Source organism: Salmo salar, chromosome ssa07, assembly GCF_905237065.1.
Source record: "Salmo salar chromosome ssa07, Ssal_v3.1, whole genome shotgun sequence".
Lineage (NCBI taxonomy): Eukaryota > Metazoa > Chordata > Actinopteri > Salmoniformes > Salmonidae > Salmo > Salmo salar.
In genome coordinates, this window is record NC_059448.1 from 51,284,450 (window position 1) to 51,312,315 (window position 27,866).

The 27,866-nt window shown below is 44.1% G+C and overlaps 1 protein-coding gene across 6 annotated transcripts; it reads left to right on the forward strand.

Moving 5' to 3' along the window:
* Positions 1–27,533, forward strand: LOC106609577 (inosine-5'-monophosphate dehydrogenase 1b). 6 transcript variants are annotated; one of them, XM_045722225.1, is made up of 15 exons: positions 1–248; positions 6,244–6,342; positions 6,490–6,570; positions 11,103–11,151; positions 13,564–13,665; positions 13,845–13,919; positions 14,061–14,355; positions 14,561–14,760; positions 17,401–17,491; positions 17,645–17,740; positions 18,346–18,489; positions 22,455–22,599; positions 23,432–23,575; positions 24,270–24,353; positions 25,524–27,533. In XM_045722225.1, exons 1-15 carry the CDS (start codon positions 16–18, stop codon positions 25,543–25,545), a joined length of 1,860 nt encoding a protein of 619 aa, XP_045578181.1. In that variant the 5' UTR covers positions 1–15; the 3' UTR covers positions 25,546–27,533. The 6 variants fall into 6 exon arrangements, with proteins under 6 accessions (XP_045578181.1, XP_045578182.1, XP_045578183.1 ...); XM_045722227.1 differs by lacking the exon at positions 1–248 and adding an exon at positions 3,416–3,680; XM_045722228.1 differs by lacking the exon at positions 1–248 and adding an exon at positions 3,419–3,690.
* The last annotated feature ends 333 nt before the right edge of the window (positions 27,534–27,866 follow it).

Genomic DNA, 27,866 nt, shown 5'->3' on the forward strand with positions numbered 1-27,866 from the left:
GCAATTGGACCCAACATGGAGGGGTACGGCTACGAACACTTTGGGGTAGATGGAGAGCGGGACAGCCACCAGATGGACTACCGGAGGATCGTAGGGGACACTGAGCTACCCCGGCCCAGCTCCAACCCCTCACCCCAAGACACAGAGCACCTCTTCCGCCTCAGCCCCCATGGGCATGGGCACGGGCATGAGACGGCCGCCCAGCGATACAGCGCCACCCGCATCCTGGCTGGCTTTGGCCCCGAGAGGTTAGTCAGGCAAAGCAAGATTATGGTTAAAGCTGTACTAGAGTATTACTTAGTGAAATAAACTGGCATCCATTTGAAAAGAACAACATATTAGTGAAGGGCCAGGCAAAGAAGATTTTCAGATACTTGCAGAAATGTAGAATAGTTTACTTGCGTAGCAACTCTGAGTTGGAGTTGCACCACAGGGGGTTGGTGGCACCTAATTGGGGAGGACGGGCTCATGGTATTGGCTTGAGCCAATGGTATCAAATATATCAAACACATGGTTTGAATGTGTTTAATGCCATTCCATTTACTCCCCTCCAGCCATTATTATGAGCTGTCCTGCCCTCAGCAGCCTCCTGTGAGTTGCACCCCGTTTTGCCCTCAGAACAGCCTGAATTCGTCGGGGCATCGACAAGGTTTCGAAAGCGTTCCAAAGGGACGCTGGCCCATGTTGACTCCAATACTTCCCACAGTCAAGTTGGTTGGATGTCCTTTGTGTGGTGGACCATTCTTGATACACACGGGAAACTGTTGAGCATGAAAAACCCAGCAGCCGTTGCACTTCTTGAGACACTCAAACCGGTGACCTCGCACCTACTAGCATACTCTGTTCAAAGGTACTTAAATATTTTGTCTTGCCCATTCACCCTCTGAATGGCACACACACACAATCAATGTCTCAATGCTTAGAAATCCTTCTTTAACCTGTCTCCTCCCATTCAACTACACTGATTGAAGTGGATGTAATAAGTAACATCAATAAGGGATCATAGCTTTCACCTGGATTCACCTGGTCAGTCTATGTCATGGAAAGAGCAGGTGTTTCTAATTTGTTGTACACTCAGTGTATATTTGACTAGTGAGCATTCAAGCTGTAGCATTAGTTCATCCCACTTCTTTTGACTACTTTTCATTACTCTGCTTTCACCATGGTTACAATATGTAAATTCAGCCCATTGAGTTGTATCAGTTTACACCGCCACATAGCCCTGTGTTTAGCCTGGCTTGTAAATAACCTGGAAGTTAAATCTCCTTGTTAGCCCGTAATAAAGCTCTAGGACGCCTGTGTCTTATATGGCAATATGATTTATGGCAAGTCATTCTGAGGGCGGCCCCTAAACACATTGAAAAGCTATGATTCAGTGGCGTACTCTGATGCCAAAACAACAGAAACTGCCTCACTTTTCGGAGTGGCAGGTCCCCCTTATGCCTTGCAGCTAGGGAGGCAGGTGGAGAGCTTAATGGGATCGGGTTTGAATCAATGCTTGAAATAGCAACCGGGTGTGCATAGAGGAATCTCTGACCCATATTGTGGGTGACCCACATTTAAAGCAATGAACTCAAGCACAGACACAGTACCCGCCAGATCACCTTGGTACTTGTCAAGGCTGGGAAGGCCCTCTGTGCTTTGCTTAGTACTGGAGGAGGGGCTCCTGGAATAGTGCCACACAGGGAGTAGGCCAAGGGACAATATACATCCCCATGATAAGTGTACTTGGGGCGAATTCTGTTTTAATGCAGGATGGATCACTAGTCACCATTAGAAATGCATTTGGTTTTATTTGCTCTGAATATCTGTGTGTTGGTTGAGTGCACACAGTTACAGCAGTCCCACTCCATTTCATGCACAGGATCAAGAGTGCTTGGGTTAGAATTCCCCACTCTCCAGGAAACGATGGTGAGAAGGAAGAACAAAGCTCGCTTTATTGTGACATTGCTGGCGTGATGGTAGGTTGCAATTGTCTGTCAGTGACTACCGTCAGCCGCTGATGGTTTTGACAGCAGTGTGCTGTCCGTCCTCCTTTTACAAAAGTGTGTGCTTGTGAGGGAGGTCTACTTCATCTGTCTGTGTATGTCTGTGTACGTGTGTGTGTGTGTGTGCTCCTCTTCCCAACCCTGAACCATCACAGACATGGGAGAGTGTGGGACTGTTCGGTACGCAATGCTTGTGGATTCACAGGTCAACATACAGTACAATAGGCCACGCCTAAATAATTCAGTCTGATTCTCCCAAATCCCTCAGCTTGAATGCCAATGGTCTATTGGCTTTTGTGCTTTTATTATCTGAATGGTCTCGACAGACAATAAAGGACGGGGCTATTCTCTCTTTCTATTTTAAACAGTCTGTCCTGTATTTGAAAGTGAAAGTCTGAGGCCATGATATATAAGATAAGAAGGAGAAAATGAGGGTCAATTCTGTCAATGTGCTTTTGTGGCGCGATGGGTAACGATGCTTTGAGGGTGGCTGTTGTCGATGTGTGCAGAGGGTCCCTGGTTCGAGCCCAGGTAGGGGCGAGGAGAGGGACGGGAGCTAGACTGTTACATTGGTGCAGTGACCCGGATCACTGGTTGCTGCGGAAAAGGAGAGGTCAAAAGGGGGGTGAGTGTAACCGATGTGAAATGGCTAGCTAGTTAGCGGTGGTGCGCGCTAATAGCGTTTCAATTGGTGACGTCACTCGCTCTGAGACCTTGAAGTAGTTGTTCCCCTTGCTCTGCAAGGGCTGCGGCTTTTGTGGCGCGATGGGTAACGATGCTTTGAGGGTGGCTGTTGTTGATGTGTGCAGAGGGGCCCAGGTAGGGACGGAAGCTAGACTGTTACACTGGCTCTACTGCTTAGTTGAGATCAATCTAGACTAGAAAATGCAACTGTCATACTTATAATTGGTTACTAGTAACTGGTTGCATGTGACTTGTAAATCTGACAGTGGTGCTGTTCAGTTAATACCCCCAAACGTTGCACGTCACTGAACCATCTGAGAATAGTTGATTTGTGGGTTTTGTCAAAATACAAGTCACTTTAGATTGATAAGTAGATACGCATTATAAAAGTTGATTTCTACACATTTGAATGATTTAAGATTCTTGATTGATCCTGATAATAGAAGCCTATGTCCTAATATTCCAAAAACGGATGGTTGGAGGCCTGCTGTTTATGTGGTTATATGTGGGTTATCAATGATAATATATGGACATTGGCACTGCCAGACTATAGTGCCAATTTCCCTGTAGCCTAAATGCATGATTTTCTCCTCCAAAAGATGTATGGTCTGCACTCTGCAGTGCAGATATTAGGTATATTACATAAATTACAAGGACATAATCTCACTAATTTGCAACGTCTGTGATTGAGTTGAGATTTTTACCCTCATGTTTTTGAATTCAATGAGAGCCCCACGTGGGAGGAGAGGGGATGTGACGTATCCATTTTCGACGCTTCTGCGAAAATATTCCTCTTCATAACGTCGTTATACTGTAGCAGCGACAGGCAATCAAATTTGGACCAGCCTCGCATCATCACTTGAGTTTGTAGTAGGGGAATTAATTGTGGGTTGGTTCCCTCCACAATAGAGAAAGCACACTTTGCTTCCGCTCATTTTGAACTTGCTAGCTAGCTACAGCTGGAAAGTTCGCATTTCCGAACACCTTCAACGTGGTCAGCTTCAAGAGGTAGAAAACGGTCTGGAATAGATTTTTTGTTTCACATTTTATTAACGTAACAAACATTAGGTAACTGTAAGTAAGACTAAGAACGTGGTGAGGTGGCTAATTGCATAGAATACAGATCATCTTCAGTAATGAGTTGAAACATGTTAGCTAGCCGGCTACCGCTAGCTGACACATGCTCCTGCTGAATAACGCACTCGCTCTGATCATTTTGACCTGCGTGGCAAGAAATTAGATGGCTAATTTATAGTGCAGTTTTGGTGATAAAATACATTGCAAACGATATTTTAAAGACATGATGGATGAAAATCTATAAATGCTTAGGCTGCGGACAGTTGGCTAGATTCGTTATTAATCGTTAATATAGCCATGTTTTCTCCCCAGATGTATTTTGTGCTCAAGGCATTGTAACCATTGTTAGGTACTCAGCTGTACAGTAGCCAGTTAACGTTAGTAAGTGCTAGCTAACTACTGTAGCTAGCTACGGTATTGAAAGACATTGCTCAAGGCATCCTTTCAGCAGCTATCCAGGACACTGTGTAGGTAGTCTGGATAAATATGTGCCTGAATGAAACGTTTTCGCTAAACAGATCATTGTTTAACATGACTTGTTAGCTCATAGTGTCGCTTGATGGCTGTTTTGTTTGCATGAACAACCACCGGAAACAATAAAGATAACATTAGTGTGCTCTCTCTTCCTGGTGTTTATCCAGTAAATTGTAAAAACAAATATATATCAAACATGAAAAAATGTAAAGCAACGTGTTTTATTTAAACATATAGCTAACATTAGTGCTGCTGCTATTTTTGGCATGGATATTTACACAACAGTGCATGAAAGGGTTAATTTCGTGAGGCCATATTTTGCCAGCATGCTCCCTCTAATAGAAAGGTTTCTTATAGATGTTAGTGGGTCATCCACATGTTGAAAACGCATAGTCGTTAGTGCGCAGCGATATGTGCTTGTGAGGTCGGTTAGGTATCAGTTTGACTATAAAAAAAAAAAATATCATGTTTTTGATTTCGGGTTCGATAATAACAACACATAATGAAACGGTGAATAAAATGTCCATGATGGTAGTGACTGTGATTACTGTTTATCACTTAACCATGTATTCACATTATTTTACTTCAATACGATATTTCAGTTCTGTATATTACATTTGTTTTATTTGATGACTATTTTATTTCAAGTCATCTCACCTCTATAGAGCTGCTGTCTGACAAAATCACAATTTTAGTATTTCTTCAATGGAATACTTTTTTGACTGCTGAATACCAACAATCAATTTCAGATAGAGATACTTTTGTGTATGTGGACACACCTTCAAATGAGTGAATTTGTCTATTTTAGCCACACCCGTTGTTGAGAGGTGTATAATATTGAGCACACAGTCATGCAATCTCAATAGACAAACATTGGCAGTAGAATGGCCTGACCGAAGAACTCAGTGACTTTCAACGTGGCACCCTCATAGGATGCCACCTTTCCAATAAGTCAGTTAAATTTCTGCCTTGCTAGAGCTGCCCCGGTCAACTGAAAGTGCTGTTATTGTGAAGTGGAAATGTCTAGGGGCAAAAACGGATCAGCCACGAAGTGGTAGGCCATACAAGAACACAAAGCAGGAGTACTGAAGCGCATAGTGTGTAAAAATTCTGTCCTCGGTTGAAACACTCACTACCAAGTTCCAAACTGTCTCTGGAAGCAACGTCAGCACAATAACGGTTCGTCGGGAACTTCATGAAATGGGTTTCCATGGCCGGGTAGCCACACACAAGCCTACGATCACAATGCCAAGCGTCGGCTGGAGTGGTGTAAAGCTCACTGCCATTGGACTCTGGAATGATGAATCATGCTTCACCATTTGGCAGTCCGATGGACGATTCTGGGTTTGCGGATGCCAGGAGAACGCTACCTGCCTGAATGTATAGTACTAACTGTTAAGTTTGGTGGAGGATGAATAATAGTCTAGGGCTGTTTTTCATGAGTGGAGGATGTTGTAGCAGCAATGTGTCCGTATTAATGCCCATGATTATGGAATGAGATGTTCGACGAGAAGGTGTCCACATACTTTTGGTGTAGTGTACCTCGTGAAGCAACTGCTCTCCTTTCAATCGAGCATTCTTGTCTCTTTAATGTAGCAAGCTAAAAGAAACACAGATGGACAAGTAGGCATGCAATGGATTATGGTCATTATAGGTAAATACCATGTGTTCCATGCTAAGCTATGTAGAATATTGGCCTTTTGGAAACTACAACTCCCTACTACATCGAACAGTTCGGGCTTGATATCATTTGTCTCTAGAGAAACTGCGCAACATGCGCGTTGATATCAGAAAAAACCTGAATGAAATGCCTTGTTTAAAAAATGAAATAATACAACAACAACAAAACAGCGTTTTGGGTTAATCACTCAGCACTAATAGTCATTCACAGGCGCAAAGCGTCGTCACCTTTTAACCCTTCATCTGTTGATGGCTAATTATATTTGAAAATGCATCGAATGTTACACTTGAAACGATGGCTACAATCTAATGCCTGCTTGTCATCCTTTTCATTTGACAGCATGGCTGATTACCTGATCAGTGGTGGTACGGGCTATGTCCCAGAAGATGGACTCTCTGCACAACAGCTTTTCTCCGTTGGAGACGGCCTCACCTACAAGTAAGTTCAGTTCAACCACAATACAAATTCCAAATAGAACCGTATTGTGCAAGTACGCTCTCGAACTGTCCAAACCTAAGCGCAAGCGATGATGGACGATATGCGGGCGGCGCTTTGTAATGACGGCCAACACGTTTTGAATCGCAGATCTGCTCAACAACAGTCTGTTGTCGCTGATGGTCAAACGGCAGAAGAGCTATGCTCTAAAGGCGACGGGTTGACTTACAAGTGAGTAAAACGGTTGACTTTTCAACCATTATGACACTATATACACTATACTGTAAAAACCTCTTGTCTCCAAATGATGAGTTCATATAGGGGAAGCAAATGATTGTCCCATTAAAAATAGATTTGAATCAATAAGGTGCCTTGTTGATGAATTTGGCAAAAGTAAACACCACATTCGCCACCAATTGTATTTTAATTTTTAGCTGGCTGAGGAAACCACTGATCTATATGGATGAATGACTAGGTCAGGGGTGGTGGGGTTGATTCATTAACCTGATCTATATGGATGAATGACTAGGGCAGGGGTGGTGGGGTTGATTCATTAACCTGATCTATATGGATGAATGACTAGGGCAGGGGTGGTGGGGTTTGATTCATTAACCTGATCTATATGGATGAATGACTAGGGCAGGGGTGGTGGGGTTGATTCATTAACCTGATCTATATGGATGAATGACTAGGGCAGGGGTGGTGGGGTTGATTCATTAACCTGATCTATATGGATGAATGACTAGGGCAGGGGTGGTGGGGTTGATTCATTAACCTGATCTATATGGATGAATGACTAGGTCAGGGGTGGTGGGGTTGATTCATTAACCTGATCTATATGGATGAATGACTAGGGCAGGGGTGGTGGGGTTGATTCATTAACCTGATCTATATGGATGAATGACTAGGGCAGGGGTGGTGGGGTTTGATTCATTAACCTGATCTGCACCATAGGATGATATTTGCTTCCGGTAATGATATGACTGCATCTTTAACTGCTCTGAAGAATCATAGTGCATGAACTGCTATTTGATTCGTTGACATTCAATCACTATCTAGTAATGAAATCTGACTGCACTCATCTCCTAATGCCCTTTCTTTATCTGCTCATTTCATATTCACTTGTTTTTACTTTCACTGAATAACCCTCAATTCACTTTCACTCTGTTTAAAACTAACTTGATTTCAACAAGCGAAGCATTGGGCTGCCCCAATATGGCAGACGGTCATTGCATTGGTATGTTGCCACAGCAAGCTACTTCACTTATTTCACCACTTTGCCCAAGACTGTTGCCCAAAACTCGTTTTGCTTCTTGAACATACCTCTGGCTAGAGGACTTGACAAAAATGACTAACTGCTATAAAATGCTTCCAACACCTACTTGTTAAAATAGAGTAACATTCACGTCCTTGTGTGGATGTTGTAGCCTATGTCTTCTGACTATATGTGGCTCCGTCCCAAATGGTACTCTGTCTCTTTCATAGTGCATTACTTTTGACCATAGGGAATAGGGTGCCATTTAGTAGGGAACCTATGTTACAGATTAAATGGATACCCTAGGGCCTCCCAAGTGGTGCAGCAGTGCTCTGGCGAGCCAGGCGCCTGCAAGCTGACACGGTCGCCAGTTGGACGGTGTTTCCTCCGACTCATTGGTGCGGCTGGCTTCTGGGTTAAGTGAGCAGTGTGTCAAGAAGCAGTGCGGCTTGGCAGGGTCGTGTTTTTGGAGGACGCATGGCTCTTGACCTTCGCCTAAACACAGTCCGTAGGGGAGTTGCAGCAATCGTACAAGACTGTAACTACCAATGGAATATCGTGAAATTGGGGAGAAAAAAGGGGGTAGAAGTAAAATAAAATCATTATAATAAATGGATACCCTGTTCATTCTAAACTGATTATGTGGCGATTGTGAGACAAACAATATTTAGACAACAAGCAGGTACAACTCAACCATGTTGTTTCTTCCAGTTTAACCCTAATTGCTCCTGTTTGTTGCGCTGGATAAGAGTGTCTGCTAAATGACTAAATGTTATGGTTCAGACTTAACTTCCACACAATAAGGGTATTCACTATTTACACTACACATTTGAATGGAGAGTTAGTCCCAGTTCACAGGGGTTAATTGACTAGGCAATGTATGTGTGTGTGTGTGATACCGGCACGTCCCTCCACTCCTTAATGAAGCACGTCCTGCTTAAAGGCAAGGCAGAGCACATGACCAGCCCGAGGTACTGTCATGTGAGCGTCTCGGGGGACGGCATCAGAGGAAGTGAGGATGCCCTCCTTTGCACCACATCTGGGCCCGTATTACCTGTATCATACAGCTGTGTCTCCACCATGGCAAACATGGCAACCCAGGACCGTAGCGACAGTGGCTCAATCTCAATTCGTCTTTCCCTATCGCCTCGGCTCCTTTTTAACCGTATTAAAGGAGAAGGTCTAAAGTCACTCCCCTCGGACTTTCTTCTCCAATGTATTTTGAGAAGGAGGCAGGGAGAGAGGATGCAAGGAATCGGAGGCAAGATGAATTGAGAAAGAGCCAGTGAGAATGCATCTGGCTAAGGCCTACTGGCTTTGAGGTGTTTGCTCACCTGTTGCTGCTGTAATCTGGCAGGTTTACTGTCCACACCAAAACACGCTGGAGCTGAAAACACGCTCCCTTAGGACAGTGTTCGCCAGGGTGAGCCGAGATGTTCTGTCGGTGTCTCAAGGACATTTCACCAAACTGGATCAATATTCTTTCAGCAACTCAACATTTTCTTGTACAGCAGACGACTCTGCTGCATGATATTATCATATATTACCCCGTCATAAAAAATTCATCAATGCAGTCATTTTCTGTCAATGACTTCATGGGATGATTCCATGATGATGTCTTATGATCACAGCCACCTAATTATCCTCGGCTTCTAATTAGCCCCATTCAACCCCCTCATCTCTCCAACGCAATTCTCCCCCGGGACATTGGTGTAGAAGACAATGTATTCTCAAACCACTTACGTGACAAAGGGACGAGAAATGAAAAGATTACAATCGTGACATAATTATACATGTGTAGTGCACTGCCTTTGCAGAAGTGTAGCGTAGAACAACGTTATGAAGTAGTGCTCTCCAGGCTCGTGTCAAAAATGGTCTTGCATGAAATGAAGCTGAATCAAGTCGCACCCAGCATTACTAGGGCTGAAACTGTTTTAATGACAGACATGTCATGCAACAGATATTTCTACATTAATAGTATACAAGACTAGACAGGTAAGTGCACTCTAAATCACATCTAGCCACCTTCTCCACTTAGTGGTTGAAGGGTCATAATAATGTCTAACTCGGGCAGTTTGTGGTTGTCTACAGCACTGGTGTGGCCAAAATGGCATCATGCATTTGTCCACATTCAACATTTGAATGCAAACCATGTTAAAAGGTAGCCAGTGTTGTCTTTGGTATTTAAAACTCTGTGTCACGTGTGCCAAGTCTCACACTAGTTAGTTCTTCTCGAATGCCGTATATAGTTATTTACGCCTGTGGACAAAACATACATTTGAACCTGGACAAAAAAAAACAATTTCATTGCTTTTAGGTGGAGTGCCATCTCCACAAGGGAAGGCCTAATAAAATGTCTGCTTATCAACTGATCCAGTGACACTTTTTACTATTTGGTTCATGCTGGTTAGGGGTAGGTCTGGCTTGAGAGAGCTCATCCAGAATCAGCGGAGGTTTGTGGTTTCCTTAAATGCTGGCAGATGTTTTCCCCTCTGCCTCCCTGTCCCAGACTGTGTTGATGTTTGTGAGGTGTCTGGCAGTTGCAGGAGGACCCCTCCCTGTTCTGTTTGGTAGACATATTTTAGGCCCCATCTTTTCACCCACACAGGCGGAGGAGAGAGAATGGTCTGACGCACGATAAAGGACAGGGGGCCATTCTCTCTCTCTCAGTTTTTGTTTCTCTCGCTCACTCCCCCCGTTCTATCAGATTTAGAGCCATTCTCTCCTGCTCTCCATCTTATTCTGTTTTTCACTTTTTCTCTCTCTCTCTCTCTCTCTCTCTCTGACAAACACTCACTTATTCTTTTCACACCCATCTGCCAAACCACCAGATCCACCCATCTGTGAAAAACACATCCTCTTTTCCCGCTCTGTCTCATTTGCTTTCTACTGCTCTCTCTCTGCCTGCCATTGTGTTCATACAGTCTAAGAAATGAAGTTGAACCCCAGATGCTTTTGCCAAGCACTGGACTAACAGGGTGAGAGTGTTTCTCTTTAGACTAGAGTACAAGGCAAAGGGAAGGGGCAGCTTGATCAGCGAACACTAGAGGGTGAACTTATGAACGTACCATTTTTGGGATCAAGACATTTTCTATTAGTTCTTAATGCAAACTCACTTGTAGTTTAGTTTATTCAAATTTATATCACCGGCAACTTTCGGGTCAGACTCCTCAACCATTGTGAGAACTAGTTTTCCCTATATCGTTACCAGGCTCGGTCGAAGTGGCACTTCTAGGGGCTAACTTGCACATATTCCCCTTTTGGCTTTCAACACTTCCTGCTTTGGACCCAACTCCAACATGGTGGAGGTACTTGTAAACTTTGAAATTGGGTGGAAAAAAGGGTGAGGGGTTTTTATAGGGCACTTCTGACCCACTGTCACCAGTTGGCTGGCAGTTGCATTGCACTATGAATCTTGTAGTCCTCTTGTCTTAAGCCATCTGTCTTTAGCCATGACAACCTGTGAAACTTGACCCCTGACCTTTTGCTCTGTCTGTCTTTCTTTCAGCGACTTCCTGATTCTGCCGGGCTTCATTGATTTTACCTCAGATGAAGTGGTGAGTAGTCCTCTCTTCTCTGACTGTCTGTCAAGACCTTCCAGAAAGCTAAGACAACTCAATAGGGGTTTTGAGCTACAGACTACCCTTCGACCTACCTTCAGCCTACTGTTCTGTTCATGGGCTCAATTCCACTTTGTTCTGAGACTCTCTTCCCTAGCCCATTCCTCTTAAGTGTTCACCAAGAGTAATGGGTAGGTGCAAGCCATACGATGAAGGCTGCTCTTAGCATGTTGAACTGGTTAGTGTCCTCCAGTTTTTTATTTTTATAACCTTTATTTAACTAGGCACGTCAGTTAAGAACAAATTCTTATTTACAATGACGGCCTACCGGGGAACAGTGGGTTAACTCCCTTGTTCAGGGGCAGAACGACTAAATAAAAATAAAAAAAACATTTTTACCTTGTCAGCTCGGATTCGATCCAGCAACCTTTCGGTTACTGGCCCAACGCTCTAGCCACTAGGCTACCTGCCGCCCGAGACTGGTTCTTCCAGATCTCTGAAAACTACAGGGATAATGACTATGGGTGCAGCAAGTGGGAGCAGTATTGCTTCCTACACATTCCTTATTATTTCAGCAGACACTCCTTGCCAGAGCCACTTCTGAAACCAAAGCCTTTTTACAGTATGCTGTGTCCACACAGATACACAAACAACCCTCTACATTCAAAGCCAAAACCTCATTCTTTAATTGCAGCTTTTCCCAAAATAATTTTTGCTCTCCGCTTCCTTCGTCATCCCTAACCTCCTAGCCACCCTATTTTTACCAAGATGGCCTCCCACGCCTGGTCTCTCTCTCTCTGTTTACGGTTGTGCCTGGTTGGTTGGTTGCTCACTATTCTCTCAGGGATGATGTGAGCGTTAATCTCAGGCTTTATGTGAAATCCCCCTGCCCTCCTCTCTCGTCCATCAGGAGTTTTTAATCTAATTGATATCTCTAATCTCCTTTTTTATCCAGACTAGAACACAGCTCTTGTTGCTGTGGAAGGTGCCTGTCTCCGTTGTTGCAGTGGCGTTGTGGGTAGTCTCCGTAGGGTTGTAACCTGGCCTATTTTCTTGACGGTTAGAAAGTGGAGTCAGTGTCTGATAACTTGGACGAGCCTTTGTTTGTCTGTCTCAACTGTGAATACAGTCAAAGTTCATGCAATAATATTTGTTCAGACTGTAGTCTAAAATAGACCCCCCCCACCCTCTTCCACACAGGGATGTTTTATAAGTGTGAGGTGAGCTTCTGTCTGGTGTTTCAATGGGGAAATTATTGCTGGTCACACCATGTGACGGTTAGCCCTTTGTAGAATTTGGCAGGGTAGTGCAGTTGAGCTAACAAAATGGCTGCCAGTGTCCAGTCTTTTTCTTCACCCCTCCATTTCAGAAACACAGTAGTTGGTATGGTAGTTTACATTTGCAAAAGATAAGGGAGGAAAGCTTTTGACGTCGTAAAATTTTCTCATGGGTGAGGAATGCCATGTTTTCCCTCCCAGCTGAGAAGACTGTGGAAGTGGCCGTTTTGTGTTTTGGGATTCGGAAATTCGTGAATCTGATGTAGCTGGGAGTTTCTGGGACAGGGGGATTTTTTATTTGAGAAAAGGGAACTTTCCCAGTGTGTTGGCAGATAGTTTCTAACAAGGTCACGACCTGATTGTGCAAAAAACGTCTCCAGAAAGACTTGGGTCACATGCATCAGTTTAGTCAAAGCAACATCTGTCTTGTCTCTCTGATGACAGATTTTAAAGTATTTTCTATTTATTTAACTAGGCAATTCAGTTAAGAACAAATTCTTATTTACAATGATGGCCTACCCCAGCCGAACCCGGACGACGCTGGGCCAATTGTGCACCGCCCTATGGGACTCCCAATCACGGCCGTATGTGATGCAGCCTGGATTCGAACCAGGGACTGCAGTAATGCCTCTTGCACTGAGACGCAGTGCCTTAGACCGCTGCGCCACTCGGGAGCCCAGATAAAATGTAGCCCCTGATAATTTACGTTTAGGCCAGATGGGATGTCTGCTTTCCAGTTGCATGTTATTTACTTGCTGTTGCCACTCTCGTCTGAAACTTTGAAACTCATCGTCCAGTCAGCCATTGAAAGCATGCTTGAGAGCCGTGACCAAAAGCTGTCATTTTCCTTAGGCCAATCGACATAGGACAAACTTGCTTGTTGGAGCATGTCTGCCCCCTAGTGGACAACTGAGAAAGCAACCGTAACCATTACAAGCAATGATGGTCAAGCTTCTCTTTTCTTCATGAAGTAAATGACTTGTACTCAATATTATTCATTTCTAATACAGAGTGTATTTCCTCAGTGTGGGTATTTACACTCACTGCAACAGCTTGTAATATTATCTAGTGTGCTGAATGACTGATTTCCTGAACATGTTGTGGGTTATTGAGCCAAGATTTTCTCCACCAGGACCTGACCTCTGCCCTGACCAGGAAGATCACCCTGAAGACGCCTCTCATCTCCTCCCCCATGGACACAGTCACAGAGTCGTCGATGGCCATCGCCATGGCGGTAAGACCTTGCCGCCTGACAGGCGAGCCAGTAGAAAAAAGATATATGTGTGTCTATGCTAGAAATTACTGTGCGCTTTCCACATCAGTCACATTTGAAGTGTGTTTTGTTGCTGGGGGGGAAAATACCATAAACCCAAAATTGATTTTTATTTGTCGGGTGTTTTTTAATGCCTTCAGCTCATGGGAGGCATCGGCCTCATCCATCACAACTGCACCCCTGAATTCCAAGCCAATGAGGTCCGCAAGGTTAAGGTAAGACCCCATAAACGCCTATGAAAACATTTACCCTTTGTACTTAATGACTTGCATCATTTTACGTTGATTGGTATTAAATGGGTTGCAGTGCATCTAAACACATGATGGTTTATTAACAGATATTTGTCGTTTGTCCAGAGGTTTGAGCAGGGCTTCATCACAGACCCTCTTGTAATGAGCCCGCGTCACACGGTGGGGGACGTGTTCGAGGCCAAGACTCGCCACGGCTTCTCTGGCATCCCCGTCACCGAGACTGGCAAGATGGGCAGCAAGCTGGTGGGCATCATCACCTCCAGAGACATCGACTTCCTCTCCGAGAAGGACCACAGCCGACCACTGGAGGAGGCCATGACTAAGAGGGAGGAGCTAGTGGTGGCCCCAGCCGGTGTCACGCTGAAAGAGGCTAACGACATTCTGCAGCGTAGCAAAAAAGGTGAGCCAGTCGCTACAGTCCTTCTAGGAGTCTATTGTCGCTTGTTTTCTGGTACGTTGTTCTATTGTATAATCCTCAACTTATTATTGATTAGATGTTCTTTGGTTTGCTCTACAAGGTCATTTATGAACTGTTTGAGGTTATATGGCAGAATGACTTGGTCACCTTTAACAAAGTCTCTTCTCGCGCTCTCTCCCCCCATCAGGCAAGCTGCCCATCGTGAACGACAGTGATGAGCTGGTGGCCATCATCGCCAGGACAGACCTGAAGAAGAACAGGGACTACCCCCTTGCCTCTAAAGACTCTCGTAAACAGCTGCTGTGCGGAGCCGCCATCGGCACCAGGGACGACGACAAGTACAGACTGGACCTACTGATGCAGGCTGGGGTCGACGTGGTTGTACTGGTGGGTTTGAGGTGGGGGTTATGGTTAGGATCCAGATGGGGTTTAGGTTGGGATCCGGTTGGGGTAGGTGGGAGGGTTGGGTTAGGGGTTGATCTGTTCATGCTGTTTTGGTGGACATGGTGGTTAGGGGGTGATCTGTTCATGTAGTTTTGGTGACGTGGTGGTTAGGGGTTGATCTGTTCATGCTGTTTTGGTGGACATGGTGGTTAGGGGGTGATCTGTTCATGCCGTTTTGGTGGACGTGGTGGTTAGGGGTTGATCTGTTCATGTAGTTTTGGTGACGTGGTGGTTAGGGGTTGATCTGTTCATGTAGTTTTGGTGGACATGGTGGTTAGGGGTTGATCTGTTCATGTAGTTTTGGTGGACATGGTGGTTAGGGGGTGATCTGTTATGTAGTTTTGGTGGACATGGTGGTTAGGGGTTGATCTGTTCATGTAGTTTTGGTGGACGTGGTGGTTAGGGGTTGATCTGTTCATGCAGTTTTGGTGGACATGGTGGTTAGGGGTTGATCTGTTCATGCCGTTTTGGTGGACGTGGTCGTTAGGGGGTGATCTGTTCATGCCGTTTTGGTGGACATGGTGGTTAGGGGTTGATCTGTTCATGTAGTTTTGGTGGACGTGGTGGTTAGGGGTTGATCTGTTCATGTAGTTTTGGTGGACGTGGTGGTTAGGGGGTGATCTGTTCATGCCGTTTTGGTGGACGTGGTGGTTAGGGGTTGATCTGTTCATGCCGTTTTGGTGGACATGGTGGTTAGGGGTTGATCTGTTCATGTAGTTTTGGTGGACGTGGTGGTTAGGGGTTGATCTGTTCATGTCGTTTTGGTGGACGTGGTGGTTAGGGGTTGATCTGTTCATGCAGTTTTGGTGGACGTGGTGGTTAGGGGTTGATCTGTTCATGTCGTTTTGGTGGACGTGGTGGTTAGGGGTTGATCTGTTCATGCCGTTTTGGTGGACGTGGTGGTTAGGGGTTGATCTGTTATGCAGTTTTGGTGGACATGGTGGTTAGGGGTTGATCTGTTCATGTAGTTTTGGTGACGTGGTGGTTAGGGGTTGATCTGTTTTCTAGTTTTGGTGGACGTGGTGGTTAGGGGTTGATCTGTTCATGTAGTTTTGGTGGACATGGTGGTTAGGGGTTGATCTGTTATGTAGTTTTGGTGGACGTGGTGGTTAGGGGTTGATCTGTTCATGTAGTTTTGGTGGACGTGGTGGTTAGGGGTTGATCTGTTCATGTAGTTTTGGTGGACATGGTGGTTAGGGGTTGATCTGTTCATGTAGTTTTGGTGGACGTGGTGGTTAGGGGTTGATCTGTTATGCAGTTTTGGTGGACATGGTGGTTAGGGGTTGATCTGTTCATGTAGTTTTGGTGGACGTGGTGGTTAGGGGTTGATCTGTTCATGTAGTTTTGGTGGACGTGGTGGTTAGGGGTTGATCTGTTCATGTAGTTTTGGTGGACATGGTGGTTAGGGGTTGATCTGTTATGTAGTTTTGGTGGACGTGGTGGTTAGGGGTTGATCTGTTCATGTAGTTTTGGTGGACGTGGTGGTTAGGGGTTGATCTGTTCATGTAGTTTTGGTGGACGTGGTGGTTAGGGGTTGATCTGTTCATGTAGTTTTGGTGGACGTGGTGGTTAGGGGTTGATCTGTTCATGTAGTTTTGGTGGACGTGGTGGTTAGGGGTTGATCTGTTCATGTAGTTTTGGTGGACATGGTGGTTAGGGGTTGATCTGTTCATGTAGTTTTGGTGGACGTGGTGGTTAGGGGTTGATCTGTTCATGTAGTTTTGGTGGACGTGGTGGTTAGGGGTTGATCTGTTCATGCAGTTTTGGTGGACGTGGTGGTTAGGGGTTGATCTGTTCATGTAGTTTTGGTGGACGTGGTGGTTAGGGGTTGATCTGTTCATGCAGTTTTGGTGGACGTGGTGGTTAGGGGTTGATCTGTTCATGTCGTTTTGGTGGACGTGGTGGTTAGGGGTTGATCTGTTCATGTAGTTTTGGTGGACATGGTGGTTAGGGGTTGATCTGTTATGTAGTTTTGGTGGACGTGGTGGTTAGGGGTTGATCTGTTCATGTAGTTTTGGTGGACGTGGTGGTTAGGGGTTGATCTGTTCATGTAGTTTTGGTGGACATGGTGGTTAGGGGTTGATCTGTTATGTAGTTTTGGTGGACATGGTGGTTAGGGGTTGATCTGTTATGCAGTTTTGGTGGACATGGTGGTTAGGGGTTGATCTGTTCATGTAGTTTTGGTGGACGTGGTGGTTAGGGGTTGATCTGTTATGTAGTTTTGGTGGACGTGGTGGTTAGGGGTTGATCTGTTCATGTAGTGTTGGTGGACATGGTGGTTAGGGGTTGATCTGTTATGTAGTTTTGGTGGACGTGGTGGTTAGGGGTTGATCTGTTCATGTAGTTTTGGTGACGTGGTGGTTAGGGGTTGATCTGTTCATGTAGTTTTGGTGGACGTGGTGGTTAGGGGTTGATCTGTTCATGTAGTTTTGGTGGACGTGGTGGTTAGGGGTTGATCTGTTCATGTAGTTTTGGTGGACATGGTGGTTAGGGGTTGCAGTCGAGTTACGGTTGGGTTTCAGTTCTAAATGGCAGTAGACCGTGGCAGTGCAGACATGACTTGTTTTCTCTCTGTTTCTGCAGGATTCCTCACAAGGCAACTCTGTGTATCAGGTCAACATGATCAACTACATCAAACAGAAGTACAGCGAGCTGCAGGTGGTGGGAGGGAACGGTGAGAGAGGATTTATCACCATATGACACTTCCAGCCATCCAGTTTCAGATCTTTGAGGGGCTTTCAAGATCAGTCTTGGGGGAAAATACATTAGACACTTATACACTAAACCTTTCTTTTCCTGCCTTCTGACGATGTTCTGTCTCTTGTAGTGGTGACGGCAGCCCAGGCCAAGAACCTGATTGATGCAGGAGTGGACGCTCTGAGAGTGGGCATGGGCTGTGGCTCCATCTGCATCACCCAGGAAGGTAGTGACCCCACCCCCTGATACTATCAACGTTACAGGATCAATTCACATCTGAATGCAGGAGAGGATTGTTGCTGGTTTGAATTTCAATCCACTTGTGGAATTGACTGAGTTGAAATGGAATTGACCCAACCCAGAATGCTACACCTTGAGTGCAATGTGCTATTTGGAATTGTAGTATTACGACTAAATGTTCTGATATATGAGTGTAGTGATATTAAATAGAAATGTGATAATACGTGTAGGATTCTCTACCCATAGCAGCTGGCTTTGGATCAGTTCTAATGTAAGGTCAACCTGCTGAAGCTACACAGCAAAACTGGAGAAGGATCAGAGCAGCGAGTAACTAACCAAGATGCTACGCTGGTTGCTAGTCTGTGTCGTCATGGTGATTTATGAAGGCTCTGCTCTCGGTTACCATGGCGACGACTTTCTCCACAGCATTACGTTCAGCAAATGATGGCAAACGTTTTTCAAGCGCAAAACAAACATACTTATTGGAAGAACTTAGACACATTCAATCATTGTATTTTTTAACTGACTACACCGGTCATAGGATATGTTACCATGGTAAGGTGACGCATTTCCTGTCTCCGTCTCCCGTAGTGATGGCGTGCGGGCGGCCTCAGGGCACCTCGGTGTATAAGGTGGCAGAGTATGCCAGACGTTTCGGTGTGCCAGTCATCGCTGACGGGGGCATTCAGACCGTGGGCCACGTGGTCAAGGCTCTCTCACTCGGGGCATCCACAGGTACCTTTCATTCACTTATTAATTCATGTGTTCACTCTATCATAGTCATTCTCTTTCATTGTCATGCGTTCATTATCATTCACTCTTCCGTTGTCACTTATTCATTCATTCATTAGCTTAGTCCTTCATTCACCCTTTTATAGCATGCAGTATGTCAATGTGGTTCATTTCATAGGCTAGAATAGTTGTATATCAGGGCTGTCCAATGTCAGTCCTGGAGGGCCCAAACACTTCTGGTTTTCATCCTCTCCTTTAATCAGGGACTAATTCAGACCTGGGACACCAGGTGAGTGCAAGTAACTACCAGGTAGAACCAGAAACCAGAAGTTTTTCAGCCCTTCAGGAACAGAATTGAACAGCCCAGGTCTATAGTGTTACAGTATCTTGATGTCTTTTCACTAGTTTTCTGTTTACCACTGTTGATCTCGTGTCTATTCCTCTAAAACACTGTTGATGTCATGTCTATTCCTCTAAAACACTGTTGATCTCATGGCTATTCCTCTAAAACACTGTTGATCTCATGTCTATTCCTCTAAAACACTGTTGATCTCATGTCTATCCCTCTAAAACACTGTTGATCTCATGTCTATCCCTCTAAAACACTGTTGATCTCATGTCTATCCCTCTAAAACACTGTTGATCTCGTGTCTATCCCTCTAAAACACTGTTGATCTCGTGTCTATTCCTCTAAAACACTGTTGATCTCGTGTCTATCCCTCTAAAACACTGTTGATCTCATGTCTATCCCTCTAAAACACTGTTGATCTCATGTCTATTCCTCTAAAACACTGTTGATCTCGTGTCTATTCCTCTAAAACACTGTTGATCTCGTGTCTATCCCTCTAAAACACTGTTGATCTCATGTCTATTCCTCTAAAACACTGTTGATCTCATGTCTATCCCTCTAAAACACTGTTGATCTCATGTCTATTCCTCTAAAACACTGTTGATCTCGTGTCTATTCCTCTAAAACACTGTTGATCTCGTGTCTATTCCTCTAAAACACTGTTGATCTCATGTCTATTCCTCTAAAACACTGTTGATCTCGTGTCTATCCCTCTAAAACACTGTTGATCTCATGTCTATTCCTCTAAAACACTGTTGATCTCGTGTCTATCCCTCTAAAACGCTGTTGATCTCATGTCTATTCCTCTAAAACACTGTTGATCTCGTGTCTATTCCTCTAAAACACTGTTGATCTCATGTCTATTCCTCTAAAACACTGTTGATCTCATGTCTATCCCTCTAAAACACTGTTGATCTCATGTCTATCCCTCTAAAACACTGTTGATCTCATGTCTATTCCTCTAAAACACTGTTGATCTCGTGTCTATTCCTCTAAAACACTGTTGATCTCGTGTCTATTCCTCTAAAACACTGTTGATCTCGTGTCTATTCCTCTAAAACACTGTTGATCTCGTGTCTATCCCTCTAAAACACTGTTGATCTCATGTCTATTCCTCTAAAACACTGTTGATCTCGTGTCTATTCCTCTAAAACACTGTTGATCTTGTGTCTATCCCTCTAAAACACTGTTGATCTCATGTCTATTCCTCTAAAACACTGTTGATCTCATGTCTATCCCTCTAAAACACTGTTGATCTCATGTCTATTCCTCTAAAACACTGTTGATCTCGTGTCTATCCCTCTAAAACGCTGTTGATCTCATGTCTATTCCTCTAAAACACTGTTGATCTCGTGTCTATTCCTCTAAAACACTGTTGATCTCATGTCTATTCCTCTAAAACACTGTTGATCTCATGTCTATCCCTCTAAAACACTGTTGATCTCATGTCTATTCCTCTAAAACACTGTTGATCTCGTGTCTATTCCTCTAAAACACTGTTGATCTCGTGTCTATTCCTCTAAAACACTGTTGATCTCGTGTCTATTCCTCTAAAACACTGTTGATCTCGTGTCTATCCCTCTAAAACACTGTTGATCTCGTGTCTATTCCTCTAAAACACTGTTGATCTCGTGTCTATTCCTCTAAAACACTGTTGATCTTGTGTCTATTCCTCTAAAACACTGTTGATCTCATGTCTATTCCTCTAAAACACTGTTGATCTCGTGTCTATCCCTCTAAAACACTGTTGATCTCGTGTCTATTCCTCTAAAACACTGTTGATCTCGTGTCTATCCCTCTAAAACGCTGTTGATCTCATGTCTATTCCTCTAAAACACTGTTGATCTCGTGTCTATTCCTCTAAAACACTGTTGATCTCATGTCTATTCCTCTAAAACACTGTTGATCTCATGTCTATCCCTCTAAAACACTGTTGATCTCATGTCTATCCCTCTAAAACACTGTTGATCTCATGTCTATCCCTCTAAAACACTGTTGATCTCATGTCTATTCCTCTAAAACACTGTTGATCTCGTGTCTATTCCTCTAAAACGCTGTTGATCTCATGTCTATTCCTCTAAAACACTGTTGATCTCATGTCTATCCCTCTAAAACACTGTTGATCTCATGTCTATCCCTCTAAAACACTGTTGATCTCATGTCTATTCCTCTAAAACACTGTTGATCTCATGTCTATTCCTCTAAAACACTGTTGATCTCGTGTCTATTCCTCTAAAACACTGTTGATCTCATGTCTATCCCTCTAAAACACTGTTGATCTCATGTCTATCCCTCTAAAACGCTGTTGATCTCATGTCTATCCCTCTAAAACACTGTTGATCTCATGTCTATTCCTCTAAAACACTGTTGATCTCATGTCTATTCCTCTAAAACACTGTTGATCTCGTGTCTATTCCTCTAAAACACTGTTGATCTCGTGTCTATTCCTCTAAAACGCTGTTGATCTCATGTCTATCCCTCTAAACACTGTTGATCTCATGTCTATTCCTCTAAAACACTGTTGATCTCATGTCTATTCCTCTAAAACACTGTTGATCTCGTGTCTATTCCTCTAAAACACTGTTGATCTCATGTCTATCCCTCTAAAACACTGTTGATCTCGTGTCTATTCCTCTAAAACGCTGTTGATCTCATGTCTATCCCTCTAAAACGCTGTTGATCTCATGTCTATTCCTCTAAAACACTGTTGATCTCATGTCTATCCCTCTAAAACACTGTTGATCTCGTGTCTATTCCTCTAAAACACTGTTGATCTCGTGTCTATCCCTCTAAAACGCTGTTGATCTCATGTCTATCCCTCTAAAACGCTGTTGATCTCGTGTCTATTCCTCTAAAACACTGTTGATCTCATGTCTATTCCTCTAAAACACTGTTGATCTCGTGTCTATTCCTCTAAAACACTGTTGATCTCGTGTCTATTCCTCTAAAACACTGTTGATCTCGTGTCTATTCCTCTAAACACTGTTGATCTCATGTCTATTCCTCTAAAACACTGTTGATCTCATGTCTATTCCTCTAAAACACTGTTGATCTCATGTCTATCCCTCTAAACACTGTTGATCTCATGTCTATTCCTCTAAAACACTGTTGATCTCATGTCTATTCCTCTAAAACACTGTTGATCTCGTGTCTATTCCTCTAAAACACTGTTGATCTCGTGTCTATTCCTCTAAAACACTGTTGATCTCGTGTCTATTCCTCTAAAACACTGTTGATCTCGTGTCTATTCCTCTAAAACACTGTTGATCTCATGTCTATTCCTCTAAAACGCTGTTGATCTCATGTCTATCCCTCTAAAACGCTGTTGATCTCATGTCTATCCCTCTAAAACGCTGTTGATCTCGTGTCTATCCCTCTAAAACACTGTTGATCTCATGTCTATTCCTCTAAAACGCTGTTGATCTCATGTCTATTCCTCTAAAACACTGTTGATCTCGTGTCTATCCCTCTAATTCATTCAAAGCTGATTGATGGTAATCAAAGCTAATCTAAGCTAATGTGAAGCTAATCGATGTAACAAAACACTAGCTGTACCGACAATTAGTTGGAGAAATGCTTACCAACCAATGACCTTGAGTTATGACCTCTTCCTCCCCAGTGATGATGGGCTCGTTGCTAGCAGCGACCACGGAAGCTCCGGGGGAGTACTTCTTCTCGGACGGCGTGCGGCTGAAGAAGTACCGCGGCATGGGCTCTCTGGACGCCATGGAGAAGAGCACCAGCAGCCAGAAACGCTACTTCAGGTAGGGAGGACATCACACACTAGAGCTGCAGCCCAAATCACATCCTATTCCCTGGCCTGTTTAGTGCACTACTTCTGACCAGGGGCCATAGGGAATAGGGTGCCGTTTGGGACGTAGACTAACTCTTGATCAGACACTAGAATTCATAGGAGGGTTGGAATGAAGAACGGGTAAAATAAGTTATTGCACAGCAACAGTTGCTGTTAATCGCTGATGAATGAAATTAATATTTTATTTCTGATTATATACATGTATTTATTGGTTTGTCCTTAATTCAGACGGTTCACATTGTAATACAATATATGACAAATGTAAGTGATTTTCTCAAAACAAATGATGCCAACTTTCCTGGGTTTAAGCTGCTCTCATTTGAGAATTTCGCTGTCCGTCAGCAGTGTCTAAACCGTCTCTGTGTTCTGACTGGCTGATTCCACAGCGGTGTCTAAACCGTCTCTGTGTTCTGACTGGCTGATTCCACAGCGGTGTCTAAACCGTCTCTGTGTTCTGACTGGCTGATTCCACAGCGGTGTCTAAACCGTCTCTGTGTTCTGACTGGCTGATTTCACAGCGGTGTCTAAACCGTCTCTGTGTTCTGACTGGCTGATTCCACAGCAGTGTCTAAACCGTCTCTGTGTTCTGACTGGCTGATTCCACAGCGGTGTCTAAACCGTCTCTGTGTTCTGACTGGCTGATTTCACAGCGGTGTCTAAACCGTCTCTGTGTTCTGACTGGCTGATTCCACAGCGGTGTCTAAACCGTCTCTGTGTTCTGACTGGCTGATTCCACAGCGGTGTCTAAACCGTCTCTGTGTTCTGACTGGCTGATTCCACAGTGAAGGGGACAAGGTGAAGGTGGCTCAGGGTGTGTCCGGCTCTGTCCAGGACAAGGGCTCCATCCACAAGTTTATCCCCTACCTGATCGCTGGCATCCAACATGGCTGTCAGGACATCGGCGCCAAGAGTCTCTCTGTTCTACGGTGAGTTGTGTGTGATCTCTGATGGTAGTGTGTGTGTGTGTCTGAGTGGTCTCTGATAGTAGGGTGTGTCTCTTGAGTGGTCTCTGATAGTAGTGTGTGTGTGTGTGTCTGAGTGGTCTCTGATAGTAGTGTGTGTGTGTGTGTCTGAGTGGTCTCTGATAGTAGTGTGTGTGTGTGTGTCTGAGTGGTCTCTGATAGTAGTGTGTGTCTGGGTGGTCTCTGATAGTAGTGTGTGTCTGAGTGGTCTCTGATAGTAGTGTGTGTGTGTGTGTGTGTGTGTGTGTGTGTGTGTGTGTGTGTGTGTGTGTGTGTGTGTGTGTGTGTGTGTGTGTGTGTGTGTGTGTGTGTCTGAGTGGTCTCTGATAGTAGTGTGTGTGTGTGTGTGTCTTGAGTGGTCTCTGATAGTAGTGTGTGTCTCTTGAGTGGTCTCTGATAGTAGTGTGTGTGTGTGTGTGTGTGTGTGACTGAGTGGTCTCTGATAGTGGTGTGTGTGTGTGTGTGTCTGAGTGGTCTCTGATAGTAGTGTGTGTGTGTCTGAGTGGTCTCTGATAGTTGTGTGTGTGTGTGTGTGTGTGTGTGTGTGTGACTGAGTGGTCTCTGATAGTAGTGTGTTTGTGTGACTGAGTGGTCTCTGATAGTAGTGTTTGTGTGTGTGTGTGACTGAGTGATCTCTGATATTGTGTGTTTTCCACAGCTCCATGATGTACTCTGGAGAGCTGAAGTTTGAGAAGAGGACCACGTCCGCTCAGGTGGAAGGAGGAGTCCATGGGCTTCACTCGTAAGTTGGACTCTCTGTCTCACACACACACACACACACACACACAGTGGAATTGAAATGTGTGTGTAGCAGTAGATAGCCATGACTTTTCTACGACTGATAGTGTTGACTCATTCTCAGACATCAGTCCTCTTTCTCTCTCTGTCTTTCACCATAGATATTCTGTTGTTCCATGTAAGTACATAGACCTGTGAAGGGTGTGGCCTAGTGGTGGGCCCCACACCTCCATTTGCATGTAGAACAACTCTCCCCTTATTTCTAAATTGAATGGCTAAGTTTGATCTGCTTGATTAAATGATCCAGGTGGGAAATGTAAATCTTACCTTTAGATGGTGTTTGAATCTGGCAGCTAGCCTATAAGGACGGCTAATATGGCGATGTGATTATTACCTTGTTAGTGGGAGGAGGGGTGACTGCATTACGTATTTATGTTTGAATGGGGATGAATTATGGGAAGCTTTGTTAGTCTCCTCTCTCTGCCCACTAGACTCCTTCCCTCCTCTCCTTCCCCAGTTATCCATAGGGCAGATAACCCTGTAATAAATATACTGGCAAGATGATGGGGGATTGAATGGGATTTGTCAACCTTTGTTTTATAATTGAATCAGTATGACATTTCTTAGACAGATTGATAGCTGATGTAGTAGGAAAGGGTAATTGATAAGTTCTATCCAGTGGTTTGAGAGCAGGTAATAGGAATTGTTTTGTGTTTTAGAGCAGGTAATAGGAATTGTTTTGTGTTTTAGAGCAGGTAATAGGAATTGTTTTGTGTTTTAGAGCAGGTAATAGGAATTGTTTTGTGTTTTAGAGCAGGTAATAGGAATTGTTTTGTGTGGTCGTTATATTGTTGATTATCATTAACTGATTGATGGTATCATTATTGTGTTTTCACGATGCCCTCTCTCTGTCTCTCTCTCTCTCTCTCTCTCTCTCTCTCTCTGTCTCTCTCTCTCTCTCTCTCTCTCTGTCTCTCTCTCTCTGTCTCTCTCTCTGTCTCTCTCTGTCTCTCTCTCGCTCTCTCTCTCTCTCTCTCTCTCTCTCTCTCTCTCTCTCTCTGTCTCTCTCTGTCTCTGTCTCTGTCTCTGTCTCTCTCTCTCTCTCTCTCTCTCTCTCTCTCTCTCTCTCTCTCTCTCTCTCTCTCTCTCTGTCTCTCTCTCTCTCTCTCTGCAGTTACGAGAAACGACTTTACTGATGGAGGGGCCAGAAAGAAGCGGACTAGGGCCGCCCCCGACGCCCCCACCCCCGTTGTGACCAAACGTAACCGCCACATCTGACACCCACCTCATCACTCTCCCTGCCGACACCCCACACACCCTGGGGGGGGACACCTGCAAAACAGACACCATCACCTGGGAAACATGGGATTTTGCACTTACGTAGCGGAACATCAGGGTTTTCACCATAACCCCCTCCACTCAGAATACCGGCCCCCTTGGTGTGTGTGAGAGCTTGAAGGAAGTATTTGATTGTGTGTGAGAGAGAGAGAGAGAGAGAGAGAGAGAGTGAGTGTGTGTGAGGACAAACTCAGTGAAGAAGGTGCTGTTGTGCGATCTTCCTCTTCCTGGTGAAACTGAGAGAGCCATGATGTCACCCCTCTGTATTCTCTGGGATCTGCTCGTACCGGCACCTCCACATCAGAAGCCACAAACATCCCAATCAAACTATATATGTGGAAAAACACTTGTCTTGCTACTCTGTGTGCAAGTGTATTGTGGCAATCCTCCTTTATCTATGTAGTTAGCTCTGTTTATGCAGAAAGATGTTAACTGCTTTGAGAAAAGTATATTGTTCTGTTAAACTTTTGACTGTGATTCAACCGACAGACTCATTGGGACTATAGACTGGGTGACGTTCCCATCGCCGTAGTGGACATGTCATACCCCCTTAGTCGACGTGAACCAATAAACTAGTGGCCTATCACCATGCTTCTAGTGTGTTGAGAGCAGGGTTAGGGCCAAAAGATAGACATCGGCCATAGATCAAGGAACGTTTTTAAACCCACGGTGTCGGTCAACGATGGGTAATACGGTAATCTTTTAGACTGGAATGAAACGAGTTTAGAGAGAATTGTTTGATTTAAAAGCTGTAAAGCAGGGTTCCCCAACTAGCAGCCCCCGTGCCAAATTTGACCAACATGGTTTCATTTGCCCCCCCCAGTAAATAAATAAATAATTAATTATTATGCTTGGAACAAAAGAGTGTAAAAACTCCAGTTAATCAGAACCAAGTGATTTTAATTTTGGAAATCTGTTCCCAAAATGTAAACAAGGTTTGAAATGATTGTTTTAGTCATATTATATCTGTTTAGGCCTCCTGCGGGCAATTTGCAGTCTACAAATGATTTGTAATTATGTTCCTGCCCATCCGCCCAAGAAATCATCCCGCGGCTGAATCTAGTTGATCTCTGCTGAAGAAAGTCCCAGTGGGTGTAAGGGGCATGAAGGGTTTTGATATGCATGCTTTTTAGTTTTTTAAAGCCTCAACACGGCTCTATTTATATTCAGCTTTTTTCTAATTCCGTACATACTGCCAAATGTATCTGTGACACTTTGATGTTATTAATACTAAAAGCCCAAATTAAAGCCACGAATCGCCAGAAACGTCCCTCGCTCCACCCCTGTCCCAGATTGTGGCACCGATTGTTAGCTGCTTTGACCTGTTCAGAGTACCAGAGATATGCCTTGAAATGGGGGTAAATGATGACCACACACGACGGAAAGTCTTAAATTCCCCTAAGAACTGTGTTGTATGTGCATGGCGCTATACGTCCTCCTCACCCCCTTTCTCACTGTTTTGAGATACTGTATCTATATCATTCAGCTTATGTAGGAATAGATTTTTCTAACGTTTTTCGTAAACAGATGTCCTTTTTGCCAGATGTTTTTTTAGGACGTCTCTTAGCTGTAGGAGTGACTTTCTGTTTTGTGCTAATGTACTTTCCCCTACCGGGACCTCACTTGACTAGCAGTACTCTTACAGTTGACATGAATATTAAGTAAATATGTACATGAAGATGTATGGAGAATTATATACCTGTATCCTGTTTGAAATGGTTGTTTGCAGTCTCCCACCTTTAGTTATGGAAATCCCCACTGACTATGAAACAGGCCTTGTTTACAATGGGATTACAACAGAAACCAGTTGCTTATGCTGTAAAAAATAAAAGTCAAAATATGTTGATTTGTGGGTTGTTATTAAGGCTGGGAATTGCCAGGGACCTCAGGATACAATATATTATCACGATACTTGTGTGCTGATATATGTATTGCGACTCTAACGATTCTATATGTATTGCGATTCAATGTTCCAAACATATTTCTCACCATATGTCTGCTGCAGAGGGACAAGAGTCATGAGTTTTGATCAGTCATGGAAGTAAAAGTGTTGAATACGAATTGTCTACCTAATTTAAAAAGATGGAGATCGAGCTATGAAGGAAAAATACTGGTGTTTTGGGGCAGGTACAGCCAACTGGTGCAAAAATAGTATTGCGTTGTCCAAAATAATATCCCC

What these genes read in the sequence shown, in the direction of transcription:
- LOC106609577 (XM_045722225.1), top strand. Translation starts at nt 16, where the DNA reads ATGGAGGGGTACGGCTACGAACACTTTGGGGTAGATGGAGAGCGGGAC. An exon ending in CTCACTCGGGGCATCCACAG is followed by an intron (nt 18,490 to 22,454) that starts GTACCTTTCATT and finishes CTTCCTCCCCAG; the next exon opens with TGATGATGGGCTCGTTGCTA. An exon ending in GGAGTCCATGGGCTTCACTC is followed by an intron (nt 24,354 to 25,523) that starts GTAAGTTGGACT and finishes CTCTCTCTGCAG; the next exon opens with TTACGAGAAACGACTTTACT.